General features: G+C 54.2%; 1 protein-coding gene across 8 annotated transcripts in view; it reads left to right on the top strand.

Moving 5' to 3' along the window:
* LOC102460034 (zinc finger protein RFP-like) overlaps nt 1-12,172 on the top strand; it is an 84,322-nt gene that overhangs the window by 25,174 nt on the left and 46,976 nt on the right. Inside the window, exons 1-8 of one of the 8 annotated variants that reach the window (XM_089770834.1) lie at nt 825-1,241; nt 1,644-1,739; nt 3,832-4,062; nt 4,370-4,392; nt 5,107-5,222; nt 7,720-7,779; nt 8,363-8,374; nt 10,579-11,241. In XM_089770834.1, the coding sequence (XP_089626960.1) occupies nt 825-1,241; nt 1,644-1,739; nt 3,832-4,062; nt 4,370-4,392; nt 5,107-5,222; nt 7,720-7,779; nt 8,363-8,374; nt 10,579-11,096 (1,473 nt within the window). In that variant the 3' untranslated portion in view covers nt 11,097-11,241. Of the gene's footprint in view, nt 1-824; nt 1,242-1,643; nt 1,740-2,953; nt 2,993-3,831; nt 4,063-4,136; nt 4,143-4,369; nt 4,400-5,106; nt 5,223-7,719; nt 7,780-8,362; nt 8,375-10,578; nt 11,242-12,172 lie in introns of those variants that run through there. The other 7 variants (XM_089770835.1, XM_075914068.2, XM_089770833.1 and 4 more) reach the window with 7 other exon arrangements.

The following is a 12,172-nucleotide window of genomic DNA, read 5'->3' as shown; positions in this document are numbered from 1 at the left end:
AAGTCCCGAGCCGGAAAAAAGTGGCAGCTATGTTTATATAAATGAAGCGGGGGAGATTTAAATCCCCGCTTCATTTGTGATTCCGACTTGTCTCATCTGCATCCCTTTTCCGGAAAAGGGGTGCAGTGTAGACACAGCCCAGGAGTTTTTCAGGATTCTGGAGATATCCCAGAAAAACTCTTCTGCATCCAGGGTTGCGTTTGTTCTTCCACTTTTTTAGTGGAAGAGTAAACATGATCTTTCAGTCACCCCTGTATTCCTCTTTCCACAAGGAATAAGGGGGCTTCCAAAGGAAGGGGGTTTTCAGACATTTGGTCCAGTCTAGACAGGCCAAATGTTGGAAAAACCTCTTCCTACAGAAGAATTGGGGGAAAAAAGCAGCAGTATAAGGGTTGGGGATAGCAAGTGATGGAGAGGAGGAGAATAGAGAGGAAGGGGCGGGGCTTTGAGAAAGGAGCCGGGCAGTAGATCTTGGCTTGGTCTGTCATTTAAAAAGTGATCTTGGGTGTAAAAAGGTTGGAGACACTGGTGTAGATGCTCTTATTTCGGCATATATCTTCCAGAGTAGCTTATTCCAAAATAAGCATGCAGTGTAGATGTACCCACAGTGCCTAGTCCCAAGTTTCAGACCTGGCAGATGTTTTGGAGGAGTGACTGTCAGTCTGGACTCATCACACTTCATGCAAAGGCTCCGTACAGTCTGAAAAAGGAAAGAACATTAAAAACACACCCAGAAAGATAGCACCTCATGATACAAAGGGCAACCCGCCCATTTCCCAGCAGAAGGAAGTGACACTAACTCTCTGGTTTCCCTGTGAGAAGCCATGGCTGCTGCGAATCCCGCAAAGATGCTCCAGGATGAAGTGACCTGTTCCATTTGCCTGGAGTATTTCAACGATCCGGTGTCTCTCGACTGTGATCACAGCTACTGCCAAGCCTGCATCACCCAGTACTGGGGGGACCTCACCACAAACGTCTCCTGCCCCCAGTGCAGACGGACCTTTCCCCAGGGGAACCTCAGGCCGAACAGGCAGCTGAGGAGTATCGTGGATGCAGCCAGAGAACTCCGGTTGCAGGCAGGGAGGGAACCAGCCGCAGAGAGACTGTGTGAGAGACACCAGGAGCCTCTCAAACTCTTCTGCAGAGAGGATGGAATCCCCATCTGTGTGGTGTGCGACAGATCCAAGGGGCACCGAGCTCACACCGTGATTCCTGCTGAGGAAGCTGTGGAAGAATTCCAGGTAGGGAAATGCCGACTGTGATCCCTGTTCTCATGGGACTGAGGGGGAGCACTGGGGAGCAGCTCCCACCCTGGGAATCTAGCCGATAGGAGCAGGGGTGGGACCGCAGGAAGCAGGGACGGCCTGGTAATAGGGCACCGCAGCAGGGTCACTGCCTCCCGAGTGCCTCCCCGATCCCATAAACCTGCCGGGCCCTAGAGTCATGAGTACAGTGCATGGTTGTGCTGGGCCAGCTCCCCTCCCTCTAGTCCTGAAACTAACAATAACAGAAACAAAATTAATAATTGTTGCTGGCAGGATATTAAGGAAAAGGGTTGAACAAAAATGATCTACTTTTAAAAGATTAGCAAATCTCACATTTGATTTTTTGCTTAGTCACCTGAAATGTTTCTGTGTCTCCAGGAAAGGCTCCAGGCCCATGTGAAGACTCTGAGAGCTGAGAGAGAAAAGCTGCTGGGACTGAAAGTGAGCAGAGAGGAGACCAGCCAGGTGTATCTGGTAGGTGCCCGGCGTTATTTCGCTGCTGCTGTAGTGAGCCGATCCTGAATCAGACACTAAGGAGCGGCTGGGGCAATCTAGGGACTGGATAACCGTTTCTCTTGATTGGTTGGGGAATAAGCACCCAAAAATCACGATTCATTGTTTTAACAGAATTCCTTCTCAGGGATGGGCCCTAAACCAGCCGCTTCCACCCTCTGTGCATTTGTGGCCCCCTTTAGAAATGTCAAATGGTTCGAACTAGTGCATCCAGGAACGCACTTCCTGGTTCGAATCAGCGGAGTAACGTGCCGGCGAGATCATGCTAATGAAGCGCAGGATATTTAAATCCCCACTTCATTAGGAATTTCGCTCGCCTACATTTGCATCCTTAGCTCAAACTAGGGAGCAAGTGCAGATGTACCCTAACAGGATAAACTTAAAAAACAACAGATAGGCTGGTAGCATTTTAAAGACGAACACAACATGTGGATGGGATCATGAGCTTTCATGGGCACAGCCCACTTCTTCAGATGACAAGAGACGTTATTCCTCATGGAATGAGGTTTACAGAAGTCAGAAGAAGCCGTCTGTTATTTCCAATTTATTTAGAAATAAGAGAATTGCTGTGTGGATGCTCGCTTTGTTAGTTTGGAATAAGGGTCGCTATTCTGTAACTAGCCAATTAGCCCGTCATAAGACGGGATTTTCAGGTCTCTCCTCCACGTGGGTCTTCTCTCCTGAGCCTCCGGTCTCTCTCTGTCTCTCCTCCTACTGCCTCCCCCCCTCTCTCTCTCAGCTCTCCTCCGCCTCCTGCCTCTCTCTCCATCTCTCTCTTTCACTTCTCCTCCTCCTCCTGCCTCTCACTCGGAGGACCAGCATTTCAGGCAACAGCGCCCCCCAGAGGGAACAGCCAGCATTTCAGCGTTACAGACTCAGGGTATGTCTACACTAGCCCCCTAGTTCGAACTAGGGAGGCTAATGTAGGCATTCGAAGTTGCAAATGAAGCCCGGGATTTAAATATCCCAGGCTTCATTTGCATCTTCCCGGGCGCCGCCATTTTTAAATGCCCCTTAGTCCGAACTCCGTGCCCATGGCTACACGTGGCACGGAGTAGGTAGTTCAAATTAGGATCTCTTATTCAAACTACCGTTACTCCTCATGGAACGTTAGGTCCATAGAAGGCTATTAGCCAGGGGATAGAATTGGTGTCCCTGGCCTCTGTTTGTCAGAGGCTGGAGAAGGATGGCAGGAGACAAATTGCTTGATCATTGTCTTCAGTCCACCCTCTCTGGGGCACTTGGTGTTGGCCACTGTCGGCAGACAGGCTACTGGGCTAGATGGATCTTTGGTCTGACCCAGAACGGCCGTGCTTATGTTCTTATGTTTTAAAATCAGAAGAAAAAAATAAACTTTTAGGCTGTGTCTAGACTGGCCAGTTTTTCCGGAAAATCAGCCGCTTTTCTGGAAACATTTGCCAGCTGTCTACACTGGCCGCTTGCATTTCGGCAAAAGCACTAACTTCCTACTGTAAGAAATCAGTGCTTCTTGCGGAAATACTATTCTGCTCCCGTTCAGGCAAAAGTCCCTTTTGCACAAAGCTTTTGTGCAAAAGGGCCAGTGTAGACAGCTCAGATTTGTTTTCCGCAAAAAAAAGCCCCGATCGCGAAAATGGCGATCGGGGCTTTTTTGTGGAAAAGCGCTTTTGCGCAAAAGCGTCCGTACCAATCTAGACGCTCTGTTCCAAAAATGCTTTTAACGGAAAACTTTTCCATTAAAAGCATTTCCGGAAAATCATGCCAATGTAGATGCAGCCTTAGGGTCGAAGAAAATGTTTTCATTTTTTTCTCACATCAGAAAAAAATGAAACTTTTAGGGCCCATGAAAATCTATTAAATTTTGCCTAAAACAGAAAAAAAATGTATTTAAAGTTATATCAAAAATAATTTTTAATATTTTTTTATGGAGGAAGGAACCCACGAAGGCAAAAGTACCTAGGGCCCATGAAAGTCATAATGCGGCCCTGTGCACACTCAGTGCTCTGGGAAGGGCCCCGGGCTCCAACCATGTCCCCCTAGCAGTGGTGATGTTCTTTAGTTCTTCTTCTTCCAGAAACAGACACAAGCCGAGCGGCAGAAGATTGTGGCCGAGTTTCAGCAGCTGCGGCAGTTCCTGGAGGAACAAGAGCGACTCCTGCTGGCCCAGCTGCAGAAGCTGGATAAGATGATCGTGAAGGCAGGGACTGACACTGTCACCAAACTCTCGGAGCAGATTTCCCGTCTCAGCGAGCAGATCCAGGAGCTGGAGGGGAAGTGTCAGAAGCCAGCAAGTGAATTCCTGCAGGTGAGACTGAGGGGAAACAGCCCAGCTCCCTCCACAGGAGAGACAGGACAGCTCCTAACAGGTGGGCACAGGAGTCAGAGGTCACAGGGCAGCTCCGTGTGCGCCCTCCTGGCATGGGAATTGTTGTTTTGTGCAGACCCACAGGCACAGAGAGACTAGTGATGGCAAAGCCCCATTCGCTCAGGGATCCATGGCCCTGGGGCCAGGCAAAGCCTAGTTTCCCCTCACTCGCAAAATCCCTCCCTTCGAATTCACAGTGTGTGTCAGGTGGGACTGAAACTCTCTCTCTCTCTCTCTCTCCCCCCAGGACGTCAGAAGCACCTTGAGCAGGTCAGTGGCTCTCACCCCCTCACAGCGCGGGGGAAACACTGGGCAGTGAAGTTGTCGCTGCCTCTCCCCAGGGCTCCACAGCAGAACGTGCAGGAAGGTCACATTTGGGATTCAAATCTCTGACCCATTTAACCCTGAGGCCCTCGCCCTTTTAGAGACGACTCTGCAGTTACCCAGGGAAAGGCGCAGACTGGCCTGTGGTACATTCTACCCATGTCACCGCCCTGGGGAGTGGCTGCCCCAGGACTGAGGGGTGGGACGTGGGCCTGTCCCTGCTGGGCGCTGGGCACCATTCAGCCCAGGGCAGCAGGGACCCAGGAGCTTTCCTGCCCGAGGGCTGTTTGGAGACCTGCGTGGGATGAGCTGGGAAGTGGGGAGCTGGTGTCTCAGTCTAGTCCCTAGTGGGCAGATTCCCACAGCCCTTCGCCTGGGAATCCCCCGTCCCTCAGCGCCTGGAGGCCCAGGAGTGAATTGGCCGTGGAGACTCAATTCCCCTTTGTCCCCAGAGCTGGTCTCCCCAGGCTGGACATGAGGAACATTCCTGAGTCCCTGCGGGGAAGGTCGCCCGGCCGAGGGCTGCGCTGCCCCTGCTCTCAGGCTGGGAGAACTAGGGAAATTCTAACTCCAGCCCCATCAGAGCAGCGACTCACTGGCCAGAGGGTGAGAACTGAGCCACTCAGTGCAGGGTCACCAGGGGACGTTGTTTCTCTCCAGGTGTGAGGAGGGGCAGGCCCAGCAGCCAGAGGAGATGGCTCCTGAACTGGAAGAACAAGTCCGTGATTTCTCCAAACAAACTGTTGCTCTGTCGAAGAGTCTGAGGGCGTTCAGAGGTACCTAGGAGGGACCGAACAGGGCGTATGGCACAGACTGGGGGTGCAGGACATTCAGGTTGATTACTTTTACCCCTTATTTGATCAAAAGCAGCCTTTGCAGTGACACTGACTGTGAGAGTGAGGAACGCCAGAGAGAGAAACAAATTCTGCCCCGTTCCCTTCTCCCGGGGCATAGGCAGGGCATGATGCATTTCTCCTGTGAGGCTCTGACTATCCTGTACGATGTCTGACATAGCAGCGAGGAGTCCTGTGGCACCTTATAGACCAACCGAAGTGTTGGAGCATAAGCTTTCGTGGGCAAAGACCCACTTCAGATGCATCTGATGAAGTGGGTCTTTGCCCGCGAAAGCTTATGCTCCAACACTTCGGTTGGTCTATAAGGTGCCACAGGACTCCTCGCCGCTTTTGCAGATTCAGATTAACACGGCTACCCCTTTGATACTCGATGTCTGACATGTTACTCACAGGCAGACTGAACACTGATTAGTTCTGTTCCAATCACCTTTGTGTTAGGAACGGGAAGTGTCTTGTGTGACTCACACGCCACACACACGGGAACTTTTCATTGTCAGAGCTTTTGCTGTCCAAGCAGTTTTCAAGTTATTCTTGATTCCGATTCATTCATTGCCACTCAGCACAGGCTGATGTGCACAGGTCACTTCTCCCCAGGGGGGTCTCTGGACTTTGCTCATTGCTCCTTGGCAGGACACTTTGGGTCCTTGTCTGTAAAACACCCTGTGGAGGCAACACATCTGTGTCCTGCAGAGCAGCTCAGGAACTCGGCACCTTAAGAGCAAGGTCACTGAAGGAAACATTGCCCTTACGACCAGCACACGGCTCGCCAGGCCCAAGCTGAGCCAATCACCATCAATTGGGGTGAGGGGCAATAATTCTTGGTGGGGCCCACTCCAAGGCTATGTCTCGATTGCATCCCTTTTTCGTAAAAGGGATGCAAATTAGACATATTGCAATTGCTAATGAAGCAGGGATTTAAATCTCCCCTGCTTCATTAGCATAAAAATGGCTGCCACTTTTTTTCAGCTCAGAGCTTTGCCGGAAAAAATAAGGGATAAGGGATCTTAAAATAAGGGATAAGGGATCTTTCGGAAAAGGCTTTATTTTCCAAAAGATCCGAGGCTAGACTGGTGCTTTTTTCCGGCAAAGCTCCGAGCCGAAAAAAAGCGGCAGCCATTTTTATGCTAATGAAGCGGGGGGGATTTAAATCCCTGCTTCGTTAGCAATTGCGATACGTCTAATTTGCATCCCTTTTATGAAAAAGGGATGCACTCTAGACGTAGCCCAAGATTTTGGAAAGTGGCCAAAAGCCACACTTTGCTAGGTTGGGTGCAGAGTCTAGGTTGAGGGTTGGTTGCAGAAGGGCGCACGGGGTAAGGGACTGGGGTGCAGGAGACGATGTGGGGTCTAACAGGGAGTTTCGGGTGGTGACCTGGGTCAGGGAATTGAGGAGTAGGGTCCGGGAGGGGGCGTGGGTGCAGGGGAGGACTCTGGCCTGGGGAAAGGATGTAAGAGGGCATGCAGGGTGTGGGAGGGAGCTGTGACCTGGGGCAGGGAGTACAGAGGGCTTGGGGGGTGACCTAGGGAACTGAGCTGGGATGCAGGAGGGGTTGGGGTGCCAAAGGCAGGCTCCGGATGGGAGGCACTTATTTAAGTAGCTCCCATCTAGCAGCCCTGCAGCACCCCCAAGGCAGGCTGGGCTCCCTGCCTGCTGCAGCCCCAGATCACTAAAATTGCAGGCTGCTCCCTCCATGTGGCTCTCAGCTCCAGGAATGGGAAGAGGCTTGTGCAGCCACCACCCCCCAGGCCAATCTCTCAGTTCCTATTGGCCGGTTGTTTCCAGACAATAGGAGCTGAGGGTTGGGCTGGGGGTGGGGAGATCACACGAAGCCCCCCCTCCCTGCAGAACCCAGAGACCTGCCAAGTTCGAGAATTTTTGTGAAGGTAGCTGGCACCCCTGTCAGAGGCATATCCCTGAGAGGGATGGGGATGGGGTGAGGCTGGGGAAGAGGTGGGGCAAAGGACAGAGGGACATGGGCAGTTTAACACTGGGCCTCTGGCTCTCTGCTCCCTGGCCCAAGCGCAAGGGGCCATTGTAACCGGGATGTGACTTTGGCTTAGCCTGTGCCAGGCCTGGCCCCGGCCCCTATAGCCACTGACCAGCGGGTCACAAGTGGCCTCCCCACCATGCTTTGCCAGCACAGAGTGAATCTGGCCCATGAAGCCTACTGCCCCCTGCCTCAGTTTCCCCAGGGATAAACAGCTCCCAGCAAGAGCCAGGATCTCACATTCTCTGAACATCCCGTCAGCACCAAGGGACCAAAGTGCCGAAATGGGCTTTGATGCCAAAGGCTCTGCAGGACCTGGGCCTAGGAAACAACAAAAGGCGGGCAGTGCAGGAGGCCTGAGTGTGTCTGTCACATGACAACCTGGCTCTGGGCTCCCCGTGCAAACCTGAATCTCCCCTCTCCTCCCCCAGACACTCTGCCGGATGCACTGGAAGCAAAAAGTGGGGAACCCCTAAGAGCGCACACACCAGGTGAGCTGCCTTCCTCAGAGCCAGGCCTGCCGGCCACTGCTGGGTGCAGTGTGGTGCCCCAGGACAGAGAGGCACCAGGAGTCAGCCATGGAAGCGACTCAAAAACGGCCCCTCCCCCAGCCTCCTGCAGCCCAGGGGCCATGTCCTGCCCCCAAAATCCTCCTCCTCAGTCCTCCCAAAGCCCACAGTCCCAGTCCAGAGTCCAACCCCCCTTTCAAGACCCTGTCATCTGCAGGGCTACCCCAGAAGTCTCAGACCCTCCTGCACCCCAAGTCCCTGCCTCAGCTTGTACGTCCGCCTCCCCCTCGTATCCAAAACCCTCAGCCTCACCCCTTCCCGCCTGGACCCCTCATACACCTGAAACTCCACTCAGCCTTGGGCTCCCATTGTTCTCTGCTTCAGGGGAGTTTCCCTTCCCCCAGTGACTGAGGGGCTGTGCCCAGCATGGACTCTGGGGCTCTCGGGGATGTTGCTCTTTCTCCTGCCCCCGGCAGAGGACCCAAGAGTCCATGGGCGGGTCCCTGCTCTGCCGGGGGAAGGGATGGATCAGACCCCAGAGCACCAGGGCATGGGGCACAGACAGGGGCAGTCTTGGGCCCATGGCAGGAAGCTGGGGAGCTGCTGAGAGCAGAGCTCTGGTCCTGTTCCCCTTTTCCTCTCCCCCGGCATGAGCTCAGCTTCTCTCTCCCTCCGCCCAGCCCCGCTGGGACCCCCCTCAGGTCCCTGGGCTCCTCTTCCTTCTGTCAGCCCCTGAGTCAGCCTCCTGCCATGGCTGGGACAGAGACACCCCCGTTCCCTCCGCACGGCTCCTGGGCACCCCCAGTGCAGGACTCGCCTTGTTCAGCCTCTTCCCGCCCAGCCCAGCTGGGGCCGGTCCCTGCCCCTCCCTGCTGGCTCTGCGGGGTCTAGGCGCTGGGCCAGAGGCTGAGCAGCCTGGAGGGGGGCAGATCGGAGCTCGGCCCAGAGCCCCAGTGCGGCGGGAAAGGAGCCGAGCCCAGACGTGCCGGGCGGGGGAGACGTGTCACGGGGGAGTCACAAACCCTGCCCAGAGGCAGCTGGGACCCAGGGACATTTCATAGAATCATAGAATCATAGAGCTGGAAGCGACCTCAGAAGGTCATCAAATCCAGCCCCCTCCTCTAGGCAGGACTGATCCCAACTAAATCAACACGGCCAGGGCTTTGTCAAGCTGAGACTTAAACACCTCGGCTGCATCTAGACTGGCTTGATTTTCCAGAAATTTGCGGAAAAGAGCGTCTAGATTGGCACGGATGCTTTTCCGCAAAACCACTTTTTGCAGAAAAACATCCGTGCCAATCTAGATGTACTTTTCTGCCAAAAAGCCCCAATCGCCATTTTCGCGATCGGGGCTTTTTTGCGGAAAACAAATCTGAGCTGTCTACACTGGCCCTTTTGCCTGAACGGGGGCAGAATAGTATTTCCACAAGAAGCACTGATTTCTTACGGTAGGAAGTCAGTGCTTTTGCGGAAATTCAAGCGGCCAGTGTAGACAGCTGGCAAGTTTTTCTGGAAAAGCGGCTGATTTTCTGGAAAAACTGGCCAATCTAGACACAGCCAGGGTGATTAAAGTCCCCCACGAGAACCAGGGCCTGCAATCTGAAATCTTCTCTCAGTTCTCTGAAGAAAGCCTCATCTACCTCATCCACCTGATTCAGCGGTCTGTAGAAGACACCAACCACAATATCACTAAACATAACCCATAGACACTCAGGGTATGTCAACACTAGCCCCCTAGTTCAAATTAGGGAGGCTAATGTAGGCATTCAAAGTTGCAAATGAAACCCGGGATTTAAGTATCCTGGGCTTTATTTGCATCTTCCCGTCCGGGTGCCATTTTTAAATCGCCTTAGTCCAAACTAACTGCCCGCGGTTACACGCGGCAGTCAAACTTTAACTCAAACTAAGTCCTTAGTTAAAGTTAACTGTTACACCTATCACCATCCATCCCTGCTATCCTGGAGAAAGGATTTAAAAGAAAGGCAAGAGAACCTCACCCCATTCCCAACTCCCTCTCTAAACTCCCTGTTAACACTCACCTGTTTGCAAGCTCCTTGGTCGCTTGCTCACTGCTTTATAAAGCCCTGGACTGCCTGAAAGTCTCTCCCCCTACCAAGGCTCAGCCAATCAGCAGAGGCTTCTAGAATTCCAACTTTAATTAGAAGGCAACAGTTTCCTCCTGCCAGTCACAGCACACACTCCATGAAGGAGAGAGGGAGGGGAAAGGGGAAGTGAAAATAAAAAAAACCTCACTCACAAACAGGGGAAAAAAATCACACACACACCAACCCTCACTCACAAACACAAGCTCAGCACACAGCAAGAACTCCCCAAGCACAACACACACTTCCCTCAAGAGTTCTGTATCTGTTTCTCCTTTACCTGGAGAACTCCCTCTTTAAACCCCCTGTCTCAATGGGGAGGGATCCAGCCAAGGGCAAGAGCCTGGATTCAGACAATCCTCAGTAGGCAGTTTCCATGACATACCCCTGGGGTCCCCAGCCCAGAGTCGCTTGTCCCCAGCCCAGGGAGAGGGGGGCAGATTCCCAGTGTCAGGGCCCCTCTGATCCCTTCTCTCTGCCACGGCCCCTCCCAGCCGAGGAGTGAGCTGCCCCTTGGGCTGGGCCGAGACCTCAGGGCTGCTCCCCACTCAGAGCCGGGCGCCCCTGGAGGCAGGAGAGTCCCTGAGTCACTGCCCAGCTTGGGCAGATTCTGTCCCTGACGCCATTGACCCCCCCAGGGCCAAGCTTTGCCCCTCATGCTCTGATTCTCTCCCTCCAGCCAACGTGACTCTGGATCCAGACACGGCGCATCCCCAGCTCGTCCTGTCGGAGGATGGGAAAAGTGTGAGATGGACAGACACACATCAGCCACGGCCTGACACCCCAGAGAGATTTGACACTATGCGCTGTGTGCTGGGCCGTGAGGGCTTCACCTCGGGGAGACATTGCTGGAAGGTGGAGGTGGGGGGTGGGCGATACTGGGCTGTGGGGGTGGCCAGAGAGTCTCTGAACAGGAAGGGATGGGTCAGCCTGAGTCCGAAGGGCGGGATCTGGGCTGTGGGGCGGTGCGGGGATCCGTTCCGGGCTCTCACTGACCCAGAGACCCCCCTCACTCTGAGCCCCCACCACAGGATCTATGTTTGTTTGGACTGTGACCGGGGGCAGGTGACATTTATCGATGCTGAGACCGAGGCCTCGATCTTCACTTTCCCGCCAGGCTCCCTCCCTGGGGAGAGAATCCGACCCTGGCTCATGGTGGGGTGGGACACAAACACCAGGCTCCGACTGTCTCCTTGACACAACCTCCTCTAGCCTCACACACCCCAGTCTCTGTGACCCTGGAGGACTCCCCTGTACCCAGCCCTTGACTCCTCATCTCTATGACCCCAGAAGCTCCTTCCCCTCCCTCACACATCCAGAGAAGGGAGGTGGAAGAAACCTACTGCAGCCCCAGGGAGCAGACAGGCCCTGAAGGGCAGAGGAGGGGGCTTTGGCAGGGGACTGATGGAGGTGGGGGCTGGGCAGGGGACAGACGGAGCTGGGGGTGGCAGGACACAGAATTAACCCATCAGGCTTGGGGAGAAACTGGAGGCTCTGCAGCAGCAGGAGGCAATTTGCAGAGATCTGGGTCCATTGACACAGCCAGAGGGGACGGGATAAAATCAGCACAAACAACGGGACCAAATCACAGACCCAGCCACTGCCCCACTCAAGGTGTCCCTGGGCACGTTCTTGGGGGAGGCTCTCTAGGCCCTGCCTGAGGGTCATAACCTGCTGCCCCATGAGCTGCCCCTTCAGAGTCCCACATGCTGAGACCCCCGCCCGCGTCCCTCAGAGCTCCACACCACAGTGATCTCCCTTTGCAAACGTCCCACCCCGCAGGGCTCTGTCACTTCACCAGATAAAGCACAGAAGAGTTCAGATCAACGACCAACCCGACAATACTGCCCCTCACTAGACCCCCCCTGCACCTGCCTTGGGGTGTCTTGGGGGCCAGCTGGGCTCAGGAAAGCAGCCAGCCCCCCGCTCCTGAAGCTGCTGCCTGCTGGGAACTTTCTTTTCCGCTGTAGACCTAACGACAAGGAACGTGCTCTAGAGAGGGGCTGGGGTATTGCGACACTGAACGTTGGGGCCTGTAATTGTAGCTGCCCAGAAATTCCCTGGCATGACGCTGTGAGCCCCCAAGGCTGAGTTACAGGGGGGATGTAAGTACCTGGGAATGGGACAAGCCAGCAGGGAGCTGCCCGAGCTAGCCACTGGGTGGCGCTCACCAGAGAAACTAAGAACATCAGAGCGGCCAGGCTGGGTCAGAGCAAAGGCAAATCTCACCCTGGCTATGTTTACACTGTCCGGTTCTCTTGCACAATGCCATT

This window comes from Pelodiscus sinensis, chromosome 19, assembly GCF_052426305.1.
Source record: "Pelodiscus sinensis isolate ZL-2025 chromosome 19, ASM5242630v1, whole genome shotgun sequence".
NCBI classification, from domain to species: Eukaryota; Metazoa; Chordata; order Testudines; family Trionychidae; genus Pelodiscus; species Pelodiscus sinensis.
The sequence above is the reverse complement of the archived record's forward strand: the minus strand, read 5'-3'. Positions and strand labels throughout refer to the sequence as shown.